At 39.0% G+C, this 20,949-nt stretch overlaps 2 protein-coding genes across 3 annotated transcripts in view; one reads left to right on the top strand and one right to left on the bottom strand.

The window, feature by feature from the left end:
- Positions 1-20,949, top strand: part of LOC137133960 (dedicator of cytokinesis protein 2-like) — an 84,720-nt gene that overhangs the window by 38,289 nt on the left and 25,482 nt on the right. The window lies entirely within an intron of this gene.
- LOC137133961 (protein INSYN2B) lies at positions 5-20,884 on the bottom strand. Of its 2 annotated transcripts, XM_067518194.1 has the most exons (4): positions 19,154-20,878; positions 8,986-10,834; positions 6,354-6,428; positions 6-2,414 (listed from the first exon to the last, which is right to left on the bottom strand). In XM_067518194.1, the coding sequence occupies exons 2-4, from the start codon at positions 10,536-10,538 to the stop codon at positions 2,231-2,233; spliced, it is 1,812 nt and encodes a 603-aa protein (XP_067374295.1). In that variant the 5' UTR covers positions 10,539-10,834; positions 19,154-20,878; the 3' UTR covers positions 6-2,230. The 2 variants fall into 2 exon arrangements, with proteins under 2 accessions (XP_067374296.1, XP_067374295.1); XM_067518195.1 differs by lacking the exon at positions 6,354-6,428 and having other exon boundaries at positions 5-2,414; positions 19,154-20,884.

The raw sequence follows: 20,949 nt of genomic DNA, 5'->3' as shown, positions 1-20,949 counted from the left end.
TACATGCAACTGCAGCAGTGTCTTACTGTAAACAGTCAAATCTCTCTTTCCCTTATTTTTTCTGCACAGTTTCATACTGAAACACAAAGTATGTTGACAAGAGTGACAATTTGTTTAAAATACACTTTTATTACATACAATAGGAAGATCGAGAATAGAGGGAAATAATGGAAGCTCCCAAACTGTTATGGGACAGTTTATAAAAATGCAGGGATCATATTTTAAATATAGATTTGTTGATTTGTTATTTAGTTAGTGTGGTATCACCCAGTATTCTAATTGGTGGCAACGTTCCAGCCAGAAGCAGCTGAAGTAGGCCCTTTTGAGATTAGTTGTTAATCAGTAAACTGCTGTGAACTACACGTTGTGCAAATGTTGTGTGTCTGTGTGCAAAATAATAGTGCGGGTGTTTGTTTGCAGCAGAGATAGACCCATACAGATTTTTTTTTGGTTTTAATTTTTAATGACAGACATGTCATTAAAAATGACACATGCCAATGTAGAGTCTGTTGTGAAATGTAACTTTTCTCTACTAATTGTTAAATGCATTTACAAAAATTTTTTTTTTAACTATTTTTTTTGAGACTTTAGTTAGTCAGTGAGTCATGGAAATAATAAGTGTCTTGACCTAATAAAATATACAATTATTGTACATTTTTGTAGAGAATCTACTCTGTTGTATGAGAGTACAAAATGTTGTATTGTACTGTAGCTGAATGAATGAGTTAGCAGTGCCATGTGGTCTGAATTACTAAAGATCAGGTCTACGGCTTTGGAAATTCTTACCTATGGTATATTTAATGAGTGCACTGAGATTGTGATTATTGGATAACTAAAAGTCTTTATATGTTGTATGTATTTTTTTGTCGTTTGTTTCATTTTCAGTGTGACTTCATGTATGTACTTAATGTGAAAGTGCTGTCAAGTGCTAAACTATATGTAAGCTGATGGCCTGAGGTTCTTCACACACTGTAGCATATCACTGGAGAACTTCTCTGCACAGTTTGTGTAGTGTTATTAACTCCAGATTGCAGCAGCTAATTCAAATGTAATTCATACAGATTTCAATAATGCGTTATTTGCTGTGATGTTGCAAATATTGAAACATTTAGACAACATTAATACAGGCCAATTTTGAACACTAATCTAATAACTGCTCCACAATGGTTCTCTTATCTACTAAATCTGTACTGTACTTTATGTATGTGTGTGGGAGTACTTGCTTGTGTTTTTGTGACTTTACTATACGTGTGAATTACATCTTGCAAGTGTATGCTTCTCTGAATGTATTTATACGCATGTGTGTGTGAAAATCCTTGAAACAAGATTGAGCTTACAGCAGAACATTTTCATTTTGGATGGTAATAAAGGAGAGAATCAATCACTCTGTCGGTCAAAGCTGACAGAATTTTTAATTATCTGACACAGCCTGTCAGTCTTTGATCAGCTGCCTATCACATTGTCTCTTAATGTATTCTTTAAACAATCTCAACTGTGCTCTCCAAACCTGATATCCTTGAAGCAAGCTGTCTTCTTGTTTCCAAAGATCTCATCGTATAGTTTTCTGCTCACATCCTTTTGGGGGCTTGAGTTGTTGCTACATTCAAGTTTTGGCTGTAACACCATTCAAAAACACAATATTCCAATTAGGATGTTGAATTCCTTGGATTTTAAGAATCATTCCAATTTTTTTGCTTATTGCTGTAATTTAGCCAAAATTGTCATAAAAAGTTTATTTCCAGGTGTAGGCGGGAATCCATCTTGTCATAAACTCATCTGTCCATCTTTTTTTTTATTTTTGCCACGTTGCAAACACTACGTCCGTCTTTTATCAGAAGGGGTTATGCTTTATTTCTCTGAATTCTCTCAATTCCTTTTTAAAATTGTTATGGGGAAGTATCCTCACCCTCAGGCAGGAATTAATTACAAGCTATATATCAGATCAGGCTTCCATAGAAAGAAGACTGGGATGATCTCGTCCTTAGTCTCCACTGTCACACAGATCCAAAAGGAGGGTACAACTATGTTGTCTGCTTTTTCTTTTTTAGTACACTTCCATTTTTTCTACCTGGTTCCCATTATATTTTTTGCGATGTTTAGGATGACTTGCTGATTTTAGTCACACTACACACATTGGAGAGATGCCTTACTTTAGAATTTTTTGGGTCCTGTGAAAACCAACACATGTATGCAACTGCTACCCAGAAAGGCTGTTGTGGTTTGTCAGCATTTACAGCCACCAGAAACACTTCTTGCGGAGTTTCTTGACACGGGCCTTGGTGCTTGGGTAGCTAGAAGAGGAAGCGACTGGGGTGGGCTTGGTCAGACTTGGTGCAGGCACATCATACTCCTCCTCTAGAGCCTCCATAATTCCCTGGAAGCGTCCCTCCTGTTGTCTAAAATCATGCTCTACACTGTAAAGGACAGAGTAAGAGGAGGGAGACAAGGATGAGAGAGATGCACTTGGAGCATGATGTAGAGCTTAAGGTAGTATCAAATAAAGTTTATTTGTTTGGCTATTTCAGTTACATTTTCATTCAGTGTGGGGGTAGTGAGACAGAAGGATGTAAAGAGGTGTAAGTTTACTGAGCAGGAGAGTTTTTGAAAGAGAGGGATGGACGTGAAATGAGTAAATGGGTTTTAGGGAGATTAAAATGTCACAAAATGCTGATAGCACCTTAAAGGGAGGTGGCACCTATGCATATTGCAGTTTTATAAGGTGATGTAAAATCATGTTGCATTCCTAACTCAGATATATGCACCTTTAGCATGCTCACACACATACTCCTTAACTTAGCACTCATTTCACGTCCATAGTATACTTCGGCACTTCATGCCCCAATAGATCACAGACTGGTGAGATGAGAGGGGTGGGAGGAGAATGAAAAAGAGAGCAGGGAAGGAGAGAAAAACATTTGCAAAATGGAGGAGCTAAAGGAAGGAGCAAGGGAGGAACTTTTCAAAGCATATCCATTTTTGCTTTCTTTTTATATGCTTCTCTCATTCCCTGCACCCCATACTCATCCGTCTCTCTTTTTTTTTCCCTCACCATCTCTCTGAAGTGTCCACCGCTGCAGGTCATAGTGTAGTAGACTTGGAGTTTGTCTCTCCCTTTTGTGTTTTTGCATATGAGAGAATGTGTGCGTGCATGCTTGCCTGCGTGTGTGTTAAGTTTGATTATAGGGGTGGGGCTGCAGAGGGCCTGGCATCTGGAGTTAATGAGCCACATGATGAGACGAGTAGAGCAGATACAACTACCCATCCGCCCCCCTCCTGTAACCCAACATCCCAACACACACATACTATAAAAACACATATGCTATTGCCTGACACCCAATGTGTTCATCTGCCATATCAAGCCCATAGCTAAGTTAGGGGAAAAGGGAATATACAGTGCAGAAATGTATGGAAGGAAAAAGCCACAATCAATAAGGGCATAGAGGTCACTGCAGAATAAAGATGGGGGGAAAAGACAAAGTAAGGTTAGGAAGGAGAGACATGGTGAGACAAGGGGCTGAAATCTCCTGTTTCCATGAGAAATGGCACAGGGTTATACAGAGTGAAGGGAAGAAGTAAACAGAAAAAAAGAAAGTAAAAGCTATAACAGGCATGGGGATGGCTGCAATGAATTAATGATAAAGGACATGTATTATGACTTTGCATATACACAGATATTGTTCAAACACAAAATATATATAAGATTATAAAATGGTGCACCTGTCCTAGATTCAGTCAATTTAGAGCCTTTCGTGTTTCAGAATGGAGGACTTTCCTCTCTCAGGTCTTTCCCTGGCTACATACTTCACTAGTCTTTAACACCCCTCCCCCCATTCTTTTTAACCACCTCTCTGTTTTGCTCTACCCATATGTGCCTTTCTTACTATTGTTCATGGAATAGCAGCACAGAGAGAAAAGCTGCTGCTCTTGATTCATCTGATAAGCTGTCATCTTCAGCATCCTTGCACCTGTGTGTATGGCTGTATTTATTATATATATTTTGCTTCTGTAGTATTGAGAACCTATTTTGGTTAAAATGAATGTTAAAATAGTCATGAAGGTGCAGGGTTAAGGTATAAGTTTTACTAGATATTTAATTTATTTTCTTCTTACAATGCATACTTATAGTACCTTTTTATGTATTAGGTGTGTACATATATTCCAGCAGATGGATCTGTGTGTTTAAACGGTTTAAACTTTTAGAGGAAAAGAGAGGGGCCTCCGTCACACAGATTAATTAGGACTGACATAGCATAGCATCTTCGGGCAACTAGCCCACATCAAAACCCCATTTTTGCACCACAAATCAGTCCCACGCTTAATTCAACTTTGTCTTAACTCTTTGTCGCCCTTTTCTTATCTTGAGTCTTCCTTACCCCGAGTACTCTCAATAGGTTTGATAAGAATGTGACTGTCCAATCAAACAAGTGGAGCTTCTGCACTTCTGACTTTACAGTGTGTTTGTCACAAATGTGTGTAATTTTCCATATCAAATTTATAATACTATATGAGGACAAATATGATAATAAAGCAGATTGGCAAATCTATCCAAGTCATTAATGTCTTTCACATCAGCGTGAAACATATTCTTTTCTTGTTTGTCATTTAGTATGAGTAGGCATGCAAGTATTCAAATGAAATGTATGGTCAGAAGCTGATTTCCATTTTTGTTGGATGAATTAGCATGTGTGTATAACGATCAACGGCTTTCGTTGATGATACACCACAGTGGAACGTGTTCCGCATGATGATTTGGCCTGAGTTTTTACGCTGGATGCCCTTCCTGTGGCAATCCTGCTAATTCTATCCAGGCTCGGGACCGGCACCACATTAGCCCTTGGTGGCTAGGTGCGGCCACACCTGGTTGGGTGGGATTCAATCCAATGGCCTTTTGTATCCCAACCCAATGCTCCACCGATTGAGCCACCAGGCCCCCAATTAGCATGTGAGTACACATGATTATATTCACATGTACAAGAAAAGTAAATCAGGAAAGTAATTGCCCGAGAAGAGAGAAAAGATGTATTCTTTTCTTTTAAAAGATCCAGAAATACAGTTGCAAACAAAAGTTTACTTACACTTATCATGAACATGACTGCCATGGCATTGGGCTTTGACTGAGTTCTTTGAGCTGCTCATTTTTCCCAGCCAGAATTATTTTACAGCCCACATTTAAAAAAAAAAAAAATGTTAAAGGGGCCTTTATCCTGTGTGGAGGTGTAGGAGATGTATATATATGATTGTAAACGATGAGAATTGGCTTTAAGCCAATTTTAGTCTGAAAAAGACTATATTTTGGTCAGAAAAAAGGCCTCCAGGTTATGACAGGAACTACATCAATTCTAATGTCTCTCCATTCTCATAGAAGTTACTGTGTATATACAGTAGGTATAGAAAAGTACCTTGAAAATATTTACTTATTTATCATTGTCGATTTAACTTGGCTTTTTTGACAAAAAAGAAAACAAATACTCGTGTCAAAGTGGAAACAGATCTCTAACACAATCTAAATAAAAAAAAAAATTTAAAACTGAGAATAAGTGATTGCTTAAAAATTCTGATAAGATTATTAAAAAGCTGAAATCAGGGGATGGATACAAGAACATTTCCCAGCCATTAAATATATCTTGGCATGCAGTTAAATCTATCACTAAAAAATGGAAGAAATATGGCACATGTGTAAATCTGCCTAGAACAGGCCGTCTTTAAAAACTTAGGAACTGTCCAAAAGGGAGACTATTGAGGGAGGCTGCAAAGACAGCTTCAATGGGAAAGACTAGAGGCAATGATAGGTTTGGCAATTGACAGAATAAGATCTACAAGTATACTAAGAAAATCAGTTTAATTAAATGTTGGAGATGATAAAAAGAGAGATGAAGCAGTCATTGAATGGAAAGAGAGAAGGATTTACATAATGAAAAGACGAGAACTAGAAGGAAGGGTTAAAGGTGATGGAATGATTTAACTACAGTATGTGAAATTAGATTGTGCGTGTGCAGCTCTGAAGTATGCGATAACTTATTTAAGTCACACAGCCAGGGGATAGCTGGGACAGGAAAGACACATCATTTATGTCCTGCATTGTTTCCACTGAACAGTCTTTTATGTTCTAATAACATTCCTCGAGAGCGGATACTTTTCTATACATATTGTATGACTACTACAGTTATTAGAGTTAGAGAAAAAGGCAGAGACAACAGGATACATGTATAAATGACACATGACAGTTAATGACAGATAAAACCAAACGGGAAAAAAATGGTGAATAAGGTACTCGACTGTTTATGCTCCAGTAAAGAGTGAGTTGTCATTTGTAGGTTATGGATGCAGTAAGCTTATTATCTTGATCAGGTTACCTGTAGATGATGCAGGCTGTCTTTTGGCAGGTGGGGCAGTTGTTAATGTCCTGACCAGTTCTGTATGAGCTGCGACTGTAGAAAGAATAGATGTAGAAAATTCTCACACAATCGCCATCTGGAGTTTAATTAAAGACAGATGTGCAGGGAGATGGCAACTCATTGCACACTGGTCAGTCTGCTTAAGAGAAAACATACACTTTGGTAGTTTTACATTTAAAGAACTATCAGTGAAGTTAATAATAACTCCAAAACCCTCCTAGTCTTAACATTATGCTCAGATGTACAATAGTAGAGGAACAAATGATCAAAATAGCCATTGGCGTAGCTTTTCTGGACTGAATAGAGTTGTTACTATCTTGACTGCTGGTTTGACAATTGTTATTGTACTCTAAACATATGCATGCTTATTGCAGCAACATCAGGCGTGTTCTCTGGGGTTGTCAAAGGGCACAAATACAGCAGCTTGTGAGGTTTAGTGCAGGTGATCTAGCTAAACTGGACAGAGTCAGGGCATTAACTGAATGGTCCTGCTTGGTTAAAACAAGCCTGTTTATCATTATAGGCAAATGAAAGTTACTAAGCATTGTATACAGTGACTGATTATATAGGTCGGTCTTGTTGGAAGACAGCCATTACATGTTCAGTGAAAGTAACAAAAAATAGTGTTTAATTGGGGTGCATTACTAAAAGACTACAGAGCCAAAGACAGTACAGAAATGGATTAAAAAAATTGGAAGAGTCGATGCTGACTGATGTGTAATTAAAACTCTTTATTTTGCCAAGATTTTGCTACCCTTTCACTGAACTGTGTAGTTGAGACAGTAGCAGATTTATGTTGATAAAATAGACATTTTAATTAAATAAAGAGATGTTGTGTGAATGAATTTTTTTTTCTTTTCTACCCATCTTTATCAAACACGACAACAGCAAGAGTGGACAAGTATTTGCTCTAGGGAAGAAAAGAAAGCAAGGAGCTGAGCACAGCGACAACCTTTTCGCTCAGCCGACACTTTTATCACAGCAGCCCACTTAGAGTTCTTTCATTTCTGGGAAAGCATCAGATACATGCAGCCCCCATTACTTACTGGTTCTCTTACTTTTCTCTCCTTATCTCTCAATTGTGCTCTCTTTCTGTCTCTACCTTTCTCTTTAGTCTGCCTTTCAGTCTGCTTTTTCACCCATTTTTTCCTTCTCAAATGCACTGACATTACATGAGACACGAGCATTCTAAGCTAGCACACACACTTTGAGGACATGAATACATAATCCTGTACAGTCACACAGGGCAGGTCACTGCGTATACTGAATTTAGGAGCCTGATTGTGGAGCTTAAGCATTAATTGCATTTCTCAAAGGTAATCTGGTAAGGATTAGTGTGGAGCTAGAGACATCTGTTAACCCTGATCAGAAAGAAAGAGGGGTAAAAATGGAGACACTATTGTTTTTGAGATGATGTGAACAATTAAAAAATGAATTTTAAGATGATATGAAGTTAAAAAGTTAATTACACAAGTGAGAGAAAGGGATTGACATTTATGCAAGAAGAAATATGGTTTAAGCTGCAGTACAGAAAAAGAACGACTGACAGTTCGAATCAAGGTGAAACTGAAGAAGAAGGAGAATGAGGAAATAAAAAAGAATGGGGAGCAATCGAGGGAGGAGAAAACAAAACAGTGACAGCTAACACATGACACCAGGGGAGAGTGAGAGACAGGTTGTCTGAGCAAAAAGGGAAAAAAAAGTGAAACTGCTGAAAAGAGGACAGATTCACAGGCAAATGCACCGTTATTAGTTGCAGGCTTTTCATATAAAAGGCTACAGAAAGAAAGGCAGATAAGGATAGAGAGAAAATGTATTAATTAAGAATGGGTGAATAAGAGGTGTGAAGGTGGAGGTGGGGATGTAGATGAATAGCTTGAAGCAGGTTAAAGCCTCAGAGAAATGGAAGGACACTGATTGAAATGAAGTGAGTAACAATCACCATCCTGGCTGTATAAAGAGGAGAGAAACAAAGGAAATGGTGCAAGACAGAGGAACTAAGAATAACACAATTAGCAGGAGAGAGACAGATGAACTGGTGGGGGCACTGTACTGATTCTTAAGGATACTGTTTCTACTGGATGTACTATTAGGAATAAGATAAAAGGGCAAATGAGATCTGTGGAGAATGTGCTAACATTGTCTACAGGCTGGCAGGTATCACATATCCCTATAGGACTGTATCACACACATGCCCACACACAGACACTTCAGTGGTTCTCTGAAGCCCTGACATTTAAAATGTATTACATAGACTTGAAAGCTTGTCGGTATACAGTAAAAAAAGTCTAAAAAGTCTAAAAAGTCAAATATACTCTCAATATTGGGCATATTGGCCCCGTTCCTCATTCTGTCTCTTCTTTATCACTCTTACCTGGACACTTGTACATGCAATGAATACCTCACTTTATCTTACTTCCCTATCCCTTATCTTCAACTCTCCCTCATTTTTCTCTCTTTACCTCCCTTCCATTGTCTTATTTCTGTTGTCTTATTTCACACCTCACCTAAATCCTCTATTTATCACCTCTTGTTTGCTGTTATTCTTCCAACCCCCAATTACTCTTCCCTCCTTGACTCCCTTTCTCACCCTTCGCTGATGGCCTTGCTCTTCTCCAGGTCTTGTATGACATTGAGAAGCACTTTGATTCTCTCCTGATTGGATAGCAGGTTCTCTTCTACTCTCTGCAACTGCCTCTCCAGCCCGCGTGGTGGGTTTCCTATGTGTCCCAACAGTCCTCCTGGAGCCCCATTGCATTGTGCTTTCATATGAGTCATACAAGGCAGAGTGTGGTTGTCAAATAATTTGTTCTTCTGCGCTGTGAGTTTGAGCCACTCAGAGGAAGTTTGTTTGGGAATGTTTGTGGTCTCTTGGGGTTTTCTGGCCTGTGCTGCAGGTGTGGAAAGAATTGAATAGGTGGTTTTAGGAGAGGTTTTTGGTGGGAGTGGTGGCGTGGTTGATTTTGAGTCTTTGTCAAGGGAAGAGGCTGGTGTTTTAATTCTAATGTGGACAGATGAGTGTTGGTTTGTCTGTTCATAGGCATGTTGCATTTCGGCCTTGTCTTGCGTGTGTTTGTCAGTTGAATGTGGTTCTCTTGCCTCTGAAGATGGTGTGTTTGCTCGCTGTGTGTGTGTAGTGGCTGTGGTCTTGTCTGTATTGCTGTGCATATATGCATCTGTAGTTTGTGTGGCTGAGTCCTTGTAATGAATGAAATCAGCTGAATGTGGCCTTGTATGCTGAATTGAATCTTTTGTTTTGTTCTGATAGTGTGACATGTGTTTAGAATGTGAATTGTGTGTTTTCGGTATAGTGTGTGACAGCTGTGGTATTTGAGAGGTTTTTACTGATATGTGTGTGGTGTTTTTAGTGCAAGACTGAGAGTTCAGAGGATTGTCTTTTCTTAACTGGCTGGGAGCTACAGATGTTTTCCGTGGTGGATTAGGTAAAGTCTGGCTGGCTTTGATTTCAGGGACAGCCCTCCTGCGACATGCACCTGTGCATGGTGTAATCTGCGATCGTCTCCTCCCACAAGTTGCACAGAGGCGTGTCGTAGAAGTCGTTATCACTCGACAGGGCCGAGGTGGTGTGGCATGCACAGTTGTACAAACACTTCCTGTCTTTAATACTGAGCGATGGCCCTCCCCATGTAGAGACTGCACCCTTCTCCTCTCCCGGACTGGCTCCTTACCTTCTGTGGCCTCGGTACAAACCCCTCCTACCAGATCCGAGGCTACCACACTGCCATTTGTATACTGAGCTGTGCTTTTACCTCTTGTGTCCTTCGGGTTTGTCCGTATAGTTTTTATCTGGCAGTACACTCCACTGCCTGACCCCTGCGACCCCATGTCATCCTGAGTCAGGCTGTTGATTTCATTCTGAGATGTCTCCTTGGACACTGGCAGACTGTTGCTGTCACTTCTAATAACTCGTTCTGTCTCTGCTGTCTTTGTTTTGTCTGTTGCCATGGTGAGTTGGCGATGTGTATTGGGTGGTTGGCTGTTTTGTCGTTTGATGGAGGGGAGAGACCGCAGTCTGGGAGATGTCTGCACCCCAATACTGCACAGTGGACCCCATCGCCCCCCTGCCAGGGGAACCCCCAGTGCAGGCACCGGATTGGTTGGATCGGCCACCCTCCTGCCCATATTTCTCTGCAGGTCGGCTCAGCCCCCTGAGGAGCTGAACAATGTGGAGGCAAGCGATGACATCTGTTTTTTTTTTTGCCCAAATGAATTTGTATGTTTATAAGGCAATGTGAGAGAGTTTGTATGTGAAAGCTGGGGACAGGAATTCAATATCCAATAAGGCTCTGACTCTCAGTGTCCTTCCATTAATGACGTCCTAACTAGTTTGGCTACTTCCGATTGGACATTGCTGTCAGTTTCTGAGCAACAGCCTGCAGATGACGAGTTGGATGGATTCTTTGGTAATTGTCGGTTTTCTATGGAGAGAGATAAAAAATACAGAGGCAATGAATGAGAAGAATGATGAAATAAAGATACAGAGAGTAAATGGTTAGATTGGTTAGATATTAGGCATGTAAATCACCATATAAAAGCTCTGACTTCGACTGAATGCACACACTGATCAGATCGATACAATTCTATTAGACCAGCAGGTAGGTGAGAACTCCAGAGGCAAAACTTTAAATCTCATCAAGTTGTTTTTTTGAGGGAACTGAAAAGGCAAGCAATCACTTAAGGGTAACAGCGTATGTCTTTATGAAGTAGAATCTGAAAAGCCTGTTTTGTTAATGTTCTTACTCAAATGTTTGGAGGTACAGTAGGAGTATTAGAAACAGGCTAGAGCCACATTTGGCATGTTTAAATCACCTTGTGACACACACATAGCTCCTAATGATAACTGTAGTTTATATATAGTATACTGCATTTTTGTGGCACTTCTGCAAGAAATGCAAGTATCAATTGCATTTTAAACTGACAAGAATAAGGTTTGCAAACACACACTTTTGCATTTTTATTATCTTATGTTGGTTTTATTTTCCAAATGGTGGTAAATGGAACTCAATCACATTTGAGCACAAATTAATGGTCAAATTAAATTTTACTCAGGTGTGATTTCCTCCTAGGCCTTTTGCAGAACTTCCCAAACGTCTGCTCTGCTGGTTGTACAGTGTACCTGAAACTGTCACAAAGCGAATTCTAGCAGCTACGTTCCTCTCCAGATAATTCCTACACAACCTGGAAAAATGATTGCGTTACAGAAGTTATCCCCATCAGTGGTTGCTCAAAGGGACTGGCATCCCTGTTCAGTGTGGAATGTTATTTATGCTTATTGAGGATCCCTTGCACATTATGCAGATCACTCACTAATCCATTGCTAAAGCATACCCAGATCTCCATGTTTTTAACTTTGGGTGGTGTTTGGCAGACATCCATGATCAGAAGCTCTGCTTAGGACACATTCTACACTTTTCCAGACACCTCAAACTTTGGCTTATTGGTCCACAAGACTTTGTTGCAGTCATCCAAAGTTTACTGTTTGTGCATCTTGGCCCACTGCAACATTTTCTTTCAATTTTCCAACCTTACTAGAGTATTTTAGCAACTCTGACCATGAGACCAGCTAACCTGAATCTCCTATACACAGTGTATGTGCACACTGGATTCTCTCTCTCTTATTTTATTCAACAATTTAAAAATTATAAAACATTATAAACACGTTTTTATCTGGACTTACAGAAATTTCAACACATTTCTTTCTATCTATTTACATTTGAATTAGACCACTGCCCAACTGTGATCCCTCACTGCCAGTCATGAAGCCAGTGTGCTGCTGAGTCCCAAACTCATTGGTACTTTCCAACAGATGGTTGTTTAGGAAGATGATAAGCGTCTGGTCACAAAAATTATTTGTGCGTGGAATTGAACTAAACTGAAGTTGTATTTGTTTTCTTTGTCTTTATTATATTACAGTCATCATATAATGTTAAACCAGCTGGCACACACACACACACACACACACACAGCAAGATAATTAGCTTTATTTATGCCAGGTGGTGCAATATCACAACACAGTTGCTTACTGTAAAGGGTCCACAGTGGAACTGTGTAGTATTTTTTAAAATAAATGAAATATGTCCTTGTTCAAGCTCAAGCCTTCCAGAAGTTTTGGATATCTGCAGCAATGGCCTTGTAGTAGTTAAATATGTCCTCACCAGCAGACAAGTACTAACTCAACCTGACTGTGATGGGCCTGATTTCTGCTCTAATATTTCATATGTATTCAAGCTCAGAGTCATGCTCACATCCACCCATACCAATGCTCTGTGTGACCTATAGCAACTTATTTTGAAGCCTTCTGTCACAAGTTCTTTTGACTGCATGAGCAGGATAAACACTTCGACCCTTATTATGTTTTATGTGGAAGCAAGTGTAATTAAGGCTGTCAAAGTTTTTATAATTTCAGTTTATTATGCTGGTGGCCCTGGCCATGGGCCATAGGACAACATTGGGAAGAGTTGAGTGCCTTCCTGGTTGATAAAACTTTGTACATGTTATCCACATGCCAGTAAGTTTTTTTGCCAATAAGTGTCACATAATACTGTTTACTTACTGTTTATGGTAAAGCTCCTGGCAAACAGTATTATTAGAGCACTTTACTGGCAGACAGCGGATCTTGGAAATGTAAGACATTATAGATTAAAGGATATTTGTTTCAGGGACATGTTGCAGTGCTATTTATATAAATATTTGACAGTGTGTTTGGCTCAAGGACTACTACATTGCCTTGGAGCTAGCAAGGGGTCATACATAATTTGATGGGCCGGTCTTTTTATAATGACTACTTTGGTAACTGTGCTGACAGTGAACAATGGAGATCTTGACCCAGAGTTCAATCATCCTCCCAGGTTTGTGTGTGTGTGTTTGTTTTTGATAGCTTCTGTGTGTGGATGTAAAATCTATTTGCAAAGCAGGCCACGGCCACTGGTTGGATTAGAAATGGACTGAGATGTGTTGTTAGCAAGAAGAAGTTGGATGATGACAGAAAGAGAGAGAAGGCAAGAATGAAAAAGCCAGTGTCTGTGTGTAAGCTAGCATAAGGACCTCAGATGTTTTTGCATATTGTATTTTGTGTGTGCATGTGTGTCTATGAGTTGTATTTGGCCTTGGGATTCTCACTAAGGCAAGTGAAGGAAATTGTACCGTAGCTCATTTCCAAGCATTTGTCTTTCCACTAGTAGCCACATTAGACACCAGAGCACCAGCTGCAACAAACCTTCTCCCGCTCTCTATACCCTTGCTGTCATCACCTGTCTATGTGTTTCTAAGTGAGCATGTATGTGTGTATGCCACTATTCTCACTTTTCACCCCTGACCTGCAAGCTGTCAGACAGAAAATGACACCACATCCTGAGAAATCACTTTCTCTGATTTCCACACATTTTGCTACCCTGTCTCATGCTCTTTCTGTATCTCTCTCAATCACTCTCTTTTTCAGTCTCTCCTTCACTCTTCTCTATTTATTGGATACTACTCTTGTCTTGCTTCTCTCGTCTTTCATCATTACCTGTGTATGTTGTCGCACTTTTCCTCTCACCTCCCCGTTTTCCATCTCTGTCATGCGGCCTTTGATTTACTGTTCGTTTCTCTATATTTAATCTTAGTCTCTCGCCCACATCACACCTCTGGCTGTGCAACATGAGCGGGGAGGAGAAGGGGAGGTAATGCTTTTGACTGGGAGATGATGGGGAGAAAACAAAAGAGGATAACAATGGAGACAACAGCACAGGAAGGTGCAAAAAGGTGCAGGAGGGGTAAAAGAGAACAGATGAAGGTGAAGGACCACAGACAAGATGAAAGTTATGCGTGAGCATGTGTGTGGAGAGATGTAAAGGCCCATTCCTTAAGCTGAATTCTCCAAAAGTGTTGTGTAAAGTTTGTTAAAGAATAAAGAGGAATGATGCAAAGCAAGAAATGAAGAAACATTAAAGGAAAGGAAGAAAAATATCTTGGAAGCCACACACATTGCTTGCCAGTAATCAGTACACAGTGCAAGTGTGCTTGAGCATCTGTTACCATGCAGATGCTAAAACACAGCCTTTAAACACTACAGGGAGTTTCTTGACAGGGTGCAGCTTTTATGAAAGCTGTTTATACATGCAATGACTTTAATTTACCAGTTGGTGGGTTTGTGCTGTTCAAGAATTGTCTACTACAGAGGCAGTCTCAGTTTGTGTGTGTGTAAGAGAGAATGAGTGTGTGCGTGTGTGTGCGTGTTTGTGTGTGTGTGTGTGTGTGTGTGTGTGTGTGTGTGTGTGAATGAGTGTGCACCCACACCTTTGAAGTGGTAACAGAGCAACAAATGCTCCAGTGAATCGAATTCCTTGTCGTTTCAAGGTGAGGCTCATTTTTCAACCGCCGATTGACGGGGCCTGTGTGTGTGTTTTGTGGAGACTGAGACTCACTTTACTGCTTTGTAATCACACTACTTCTCTCACTCAGTATCTTTGGTGCCCAATCACCTCAGAACAGAGCAAATGCAATATTTTATTTGTGTTTTGAGACAAGGAAAACACTGCATTTTGGGTAGTATAGTTAGTTGTTTCTCTGTTGTCTGGACTCAAAATCATCTGTATTTTTTGCATTTGGTTATTATAATATATGTTTACATTTTATATTACTAAACATATATATATTTATTTGATTATGCAGGTCTTTGAAACTATAAAATTTAATAAAATGCATAGATCTGTCTGGAAAATTGATTTAAAAGAAAATAGGGTAGTTTATTGCGGCAGTGTTACCTGCCAGGAAAAGGCTCTGCTCTTGAAAATGCTCCCTAGATCAATCATCAAGTAAACACAAATGGGCATAATTTTAGGACTGGTTGCAAAGACATTTGTCAATAAATAATTGCAGTTAGAAGTCATAGTGTCGGCAGCAGTAGCCACTGTGATCAGTAATAAGAGCTGTAAGATTATAATGGTCTCCTCAATGATCCGATTTTAAATGTGATTGATGATTCTAATATGAAGAGCTGTCATTTCTGTCAGTTGTCCTGATAAGACTTTTACTTTTACCTTTATTGCAAAATAAGGTGTGTGATATGTAAAGATTAATTTAATATTGGTAGCAAAAGCAAATATAAATATTAACATACAATAGTATTAATTCATTCATTAGTTAGTACTTGTAAAGTATGTGCAAATTTTAAAATTATATAGTATTTTATATATATAAATATATAACAACTACAATAGTATACGTGAATATATCTTTTTTTATTGTATACACAGTTTGTGTTTACTTCTGTTTTTAAATTAATGACTGGTTTAAATTTTCCTTAAGTGTCACTGTGTAACATGTACCCCTGCTCTTCTAACAAAGGAAGAATCCGATAATGATCATTGAAACAACCAGGAAAGCTCTCAGCAGTTTCTGCAGCCTGTTTATGTCATTTAATTGGGTGCAACTGTATTTGTTTGCAGCAGTGCACTTTAATTACAATTTCACCTAAAGAGCTTAAACCACAAAGGGAAATGTGTTTATAACAAGAGCTAGGCATTTTAGCCAACCTAGTATTCTGTACTGTGATTTATCTTCTCATTCAAGTATTGTTTGGATCAGATTGTGTGTACCTTACTTAAAAACTCAAGTGTCTCTTCAATGCAACTGTATGCAAACTGTTGTTCTCCAAGAAACTTGTTGTTTTCCTTATGGACATTCATGCATACTAACTGCTTTGTGAAAAAAACACAGAAAAGCACAAAATGACAATGCTTTAAGGCACATTTATCCAGGCATGTTCATGATGATTTGAGATACCAATCTGGCTCACCATCTTTAATATGCCTGTGAGATGTAAACTGAGTATGAGGATCAGGATTTTGGGTTTTGGCATCATGCGTTTATCTCCTGGAGGTCACATTAAGGAAAGCCAACAAGGTATCACCCTCCTGGTAGACTAGGCTGGGCTTGTCAGCCTATTCTCTGAGTAACCCTCAGAAAATTATGCTGATGATGATGATTAAATGATGATGAATTAAAAATATATTTAAGGCATTTGACGCTTTTTCAATTGTTCTTGTATGTACATTCCCATAAGGATCTCCCTTCAAGGGAACATTTCAGAATACATATTGACCTTCATGACTGACTTGCACCATGTAAATACATTTGTTTTAGACTTATTTAAACTTGTTTACATCATGCCTTGATTACATTACACATGAATACAACTTCAAGAAAATGCCCTATGGCAAGAATCCACCTTAAAAATGCATACTCTTAAAGCTTACATCCATTTTTAACCCTTATGTCCTAGTTTGTAGTGAGGGAATGAATGCGACATAATTCAAAGTGATGTCCCATTTTGTTCAGAAGGCACCTGTAGGGAAGAAAAGTTAACTGCTTTGGGTTTTATGATGTAAGCTTATTTACAATCTGTTAGGTACATTTAAAAGGGAAAGGGGTGATATGTACACAAAGAGTGTATTATTGACAAATCCATATTGCAGTTTAATTTACTTGTTTTGTTGTTGGCTAGAGCATGGTGTGTTGATGGAGCAGCAGAGCAAAGTAACTGATGTAAAACTGTATAATTTTGAGATACTTGCCAGCAGTGTTTGATAATTGGAGATACAATGAAAAACCAAATCCTGTAAACCAACAGAGGAATACACAGTGTCTGTCTGTGTTAAACAAGGTGCTGCAGATGCACGAACACCACACACACCTTATCTATGTGGCTAATAGGGTGTGATACAGTCTGGGTTTTACATTGTTGATCAAACTGCATTCTCTTCCCACTTTTTATTTTAGCCTTTCCTTTCTATCTCCTGTTCTTATTTTATATCTCTCTTTCACCCCGTCCCCGTCCTCTGATTACTCCCTTCTCTTTTATCATCTCATCTTTCTTTTCTCTGCTGTATCACTTATCCTGTCCACACGTCCCATCCAATCTCTCATCATTAACCCCCAATCTATCTCTCCTCCACTCATCTCTTGATCCTGTTGCTCCGGCTGCCCTCTCTCCCTTTCCCTCATCCATCTTTCTACCCTTCTGACTTTCAAGTCCTTTTCTCCTTTTCCCAAAACTCATCTATTTTTCATCACTTGTATACAGCATGTCATGTTAGCAGAGCAGCTAAACTGTCAGTGAAACACAAACAAATTCATGTTCAAGTGGACACACATTCCTTTTAATTATAAGTGTCATCTTCTTTTCTATAACCTTTGACCTTTATTCTTCTTTTGCTACATCATTTGTCAATTTCTGAAGAATTTGGATATAATAAACCTCAGTGCAGTCTAATGTTATAACCTTCTGATCAGGGTTCCGTAGTATGTGTACCTGTGCCCACATTAATTTAATACTTGACATGGAAATACCATGCATTTCAGATTAAATAAAGACACCAAAAGAATCATCATCTATCATAAACAATGCTTCTTACAGATCTGTTGAGAAGGAAAACATTAGGGTATTAAAAACAGAAATGTTTATGAAGCTTGTTCTTGAGAATATTGACCAAACCTTCTTAAAAGATTTGATTAGCACTGAATCAAATTGCTGCCTGCAAGAATAGAGAAATGCACCTTGCAGTATCATGGTGCATTAGTAATTATCACAACCTCACTTTCGACATGCAAACATGTAATTTTTTTGTCATTGATTCAACAAAGAGGATTCCAGTGCCATAGGTCTACAGTTTATTTTTTAATCAATTCATCATTTATAAACTCACTCATAAAGCAAAAGCAGTCCAGTCATAATCTAAAGGTATTTGAGTTGGCACTGAAATACGACAAACATTAGCAAGACAGAAAGGATTTCCCTACTCAGTTTTGGACTTGTTGCTGTGTTTGTCTCTACTAATGATTTAGGTGCATACGAATAATTACACTTAACTATCCTTTTAAATTATGCTCTGAAATTGACAAGATTCTACACAATTTAAGCCCACACATATATCCACACTGTTGGATCTGTTTCAGATGCACATTGTTTGTTTTTATGTGCAGATATAAAAACCGATGCAAAGAAGCAGCATCAGTGTTTAGAGAGGAGTTATTGCGCTGTAATCCCATATTAAAGCTACACTACTCTTCTGACAATTCATTCAGAGGCTTTTAATCGGACAATAAGCACACAGTCTCACAAACAAACAATTAGACAAAAGCATTTGGAATCCTTGTTAATAGCTAAAGTTTAAATGAATTTTGGATAGTAAAACACTCACAAAATATCACTACACACATACGTGCTCTGTACCACTTGCACTATGAATGTATTCATCTGCATCAAATCCTGCTGATGGATAAGATTACTTGCCTACACAAAGACACACACACTCACACACACACACACACACACACACACACATAAATACAATATATCAACTCTTTTCTTATGATGCTGTGGTCTTCATGAACTATAGAGGTGTACACTTTTATCAAAGCTACTGAGTCTGTAGGAAACAAGACATACAACGAACACCAGACATGTTGTTGTGGCTTGACCTATGGACTATTATTCCAGGTGGCTGTGTGGTGCCCACTTTGTTAAAATATCATTCCCTCATTCCTAACTCTGGTCAGTGTCTTAAATCTTGAATGAGCTGCTTTGAAAAATAAAGTATTAGCTATGGGCTGTCAGACTGGAAAAATTTTCCAGGGGGTCAGCTCAGACTGTCTTTGCCAAAATGACAACAATTAAGGCTTTTGGGTTATCACTCACACACATTCTGACTGAACACACTGTACAACTCTTTTTCATTGCTTTTAGAGGCACTCACCTTTTCTTATTCTTATCCTCCTTCGTTCTCATGCTTTTCTTTCTTCCTTGTTCTCCCTATCTCCGTCTCGTCTCTGATAGTCTTTTAGTCCTCAGTGGTGCTCTACTCCGACTCTTTACCGCTCTCTATCTCTCTCTGCGTCTCTTCTGTAGCTACTGATCCTTGCATGCTTACGGTGCCTGGTGATCCTCCCCCCTCTCTCTTGCGCTCGCTATCTCTCTCTCTCTTTCTCACTCTGTGAATTCCTCTCTCCCTCTTTTTTTGTTCTCTCTGATTCATCTTTCTCTACTCAGTGCAGTTCTCACTGTCTTTTTCTTTTCTGCTTACCTATTTCCCAAATACCATCATTCTTGTTATTAATCCCTCCACCCTCTCTCTCTTTCCTTCTGTCAGTTCCCCTATTTCTGTCTCCTTACTGGTGGCTAATCCTATGCCATGCCCTGATTTTTGCATCTATGTACTTGTCTATGTGTGTGTTTCTGCATTGACCCTGGCATGGTGGTATTGTATACCTAGCAAAACTTTGGCAGCACTAAAGTGTCCATTCCTGGGACTCAAGCCAGGATACAAACACACACACACACACACACACACACATATGCACACACACTTGCTCTTGTCAGTGACTTTATTTATATCTTTGCTTTCCTGCCTCTTTCTCTGTCTTGTTCTGTTGTTTTTTTCTCGCTGGTAGCTTTGCCTTACTCTCCCCTCGTCATTTTTCTGGTTTGCCCCACTTTAGCCACCTTGTTCCTTTCTTTATTCTTGTATTTTTTTCTTACACTAGCCTCATCCTTGGCAGTTCCACCACCCACCCTGCTTCTATTCCATTCTGCTTCATTTTCCTCTCCTATTCATACCAATATCCTGCTCTTTTGTTTCTTGAGCTAAACATGAGAACAATTTGATAAGTAGAAAAGTGAGATTGGACACCATATGACATCAGGTTCTAATTATGAGAGATTTGTCTTGGGTGCACAGCAAGTATATGTTGAAAAGTAATCTTCTAATTCATCATGCACAGGAAAGATGAGAATGTTTCTCTGTGGCACATTTTCTTTTCAGGCATGTTTTGAGTTTTGAGCTTTTTATAGTTTTTATTGTAAAGAGCTGTATTTGTATTATGTAACTGCATTATGAGTTATGACTGTCAGTGAAGCGTTTACGTATTTATAAAGAATGAATTATTACCTGTGAGCATGTCTCTCTCTGTGCACATATTCCTTTTGTGGTCTTATGCATATGAATGTTTTCCTGTTCCCTCCCGCTTGTGAAAACAACTGATGTACTGTATGCACCACTGCAAAGTGGTTGACTCACCTTGCACATGTTTCAGTTGACGTCTGATTAGACTAGCCATAGGCTATGCGTGTGTGTGTGTGTACGTGTGTTCATGTGAATGTGTTTGGACACGCTAAGGTCGCAATAATTTGATTTTGGAGTCGAGAATGAAAAGAAAAACAAGATTTTGTCAAGAAAGGATGAGGACAGAGAGTACGGTGTGTGAACAGAGAAATTTCCCTTTTTCCAAGTTAATGTTTTATTTCATTGCAACTTTATTTGCTCCCTTCACCTTTTTTCTTCTCCTTAAGCTCTCTCACTCCCCTTACTTTCTCACCCCTATTTGTACCAACTGATTATATCTCTTTGTACTTGACTGGGAATTGGGACTCTGAGGACACATTGATCTGTTTTCAAAACAGTGAACAGAAGTACATGTTCACCTACACAGTGAAATACCAATACTCAAGCTTTTTCTACTGTTTGTGTGTGTGTGTGTGTGTGTGTGTGTGTGT

This window comes from Channa argus, chromosome 10, assembly GCF_033026475.1.
Source record: "Channa argus isolate prfri chromosome 10, Channa argus male v1.0, whole genome shotgun sequence".
NCBI lineage: Eukaryota > Metazoa > Chordata > Actinopteri > Anabantiformes > Channidae > Channa > Channa argus.
Note: the sequence above shows the minus strand (reverse complement) of the source record. Positions and strands in the feature narration are given on the sequence as shown.

What these genes read in the sequence shown, in the direction of transcription:
- LOC137133961 (XM_067518194.1), bottom strand. Translation starts at nt 10,538, where the DNA reads ATGGGCAGGAGGGTGGCCGATCCAACCAATCCGGTGCCTGCACTGGGG. An exon ending in AGCAAGGCCATCAGCGAAGG is followed by an intron (nt 6,429 to 8,985) that starts GTGAGAAAGGGA and finishes TTCTTTCTACAG; the next exon opens with TCGCAGCTCATACAGAACTG. An exon ending in ACAGCCTGCATCATCTACAG is followed by an intron (nt 2,415 to 6,353) that starts GTAACCTGATCA and finishes TGTCCTTTACAG; the next exon opens with TGTAGAGCATGATTTTAGAC.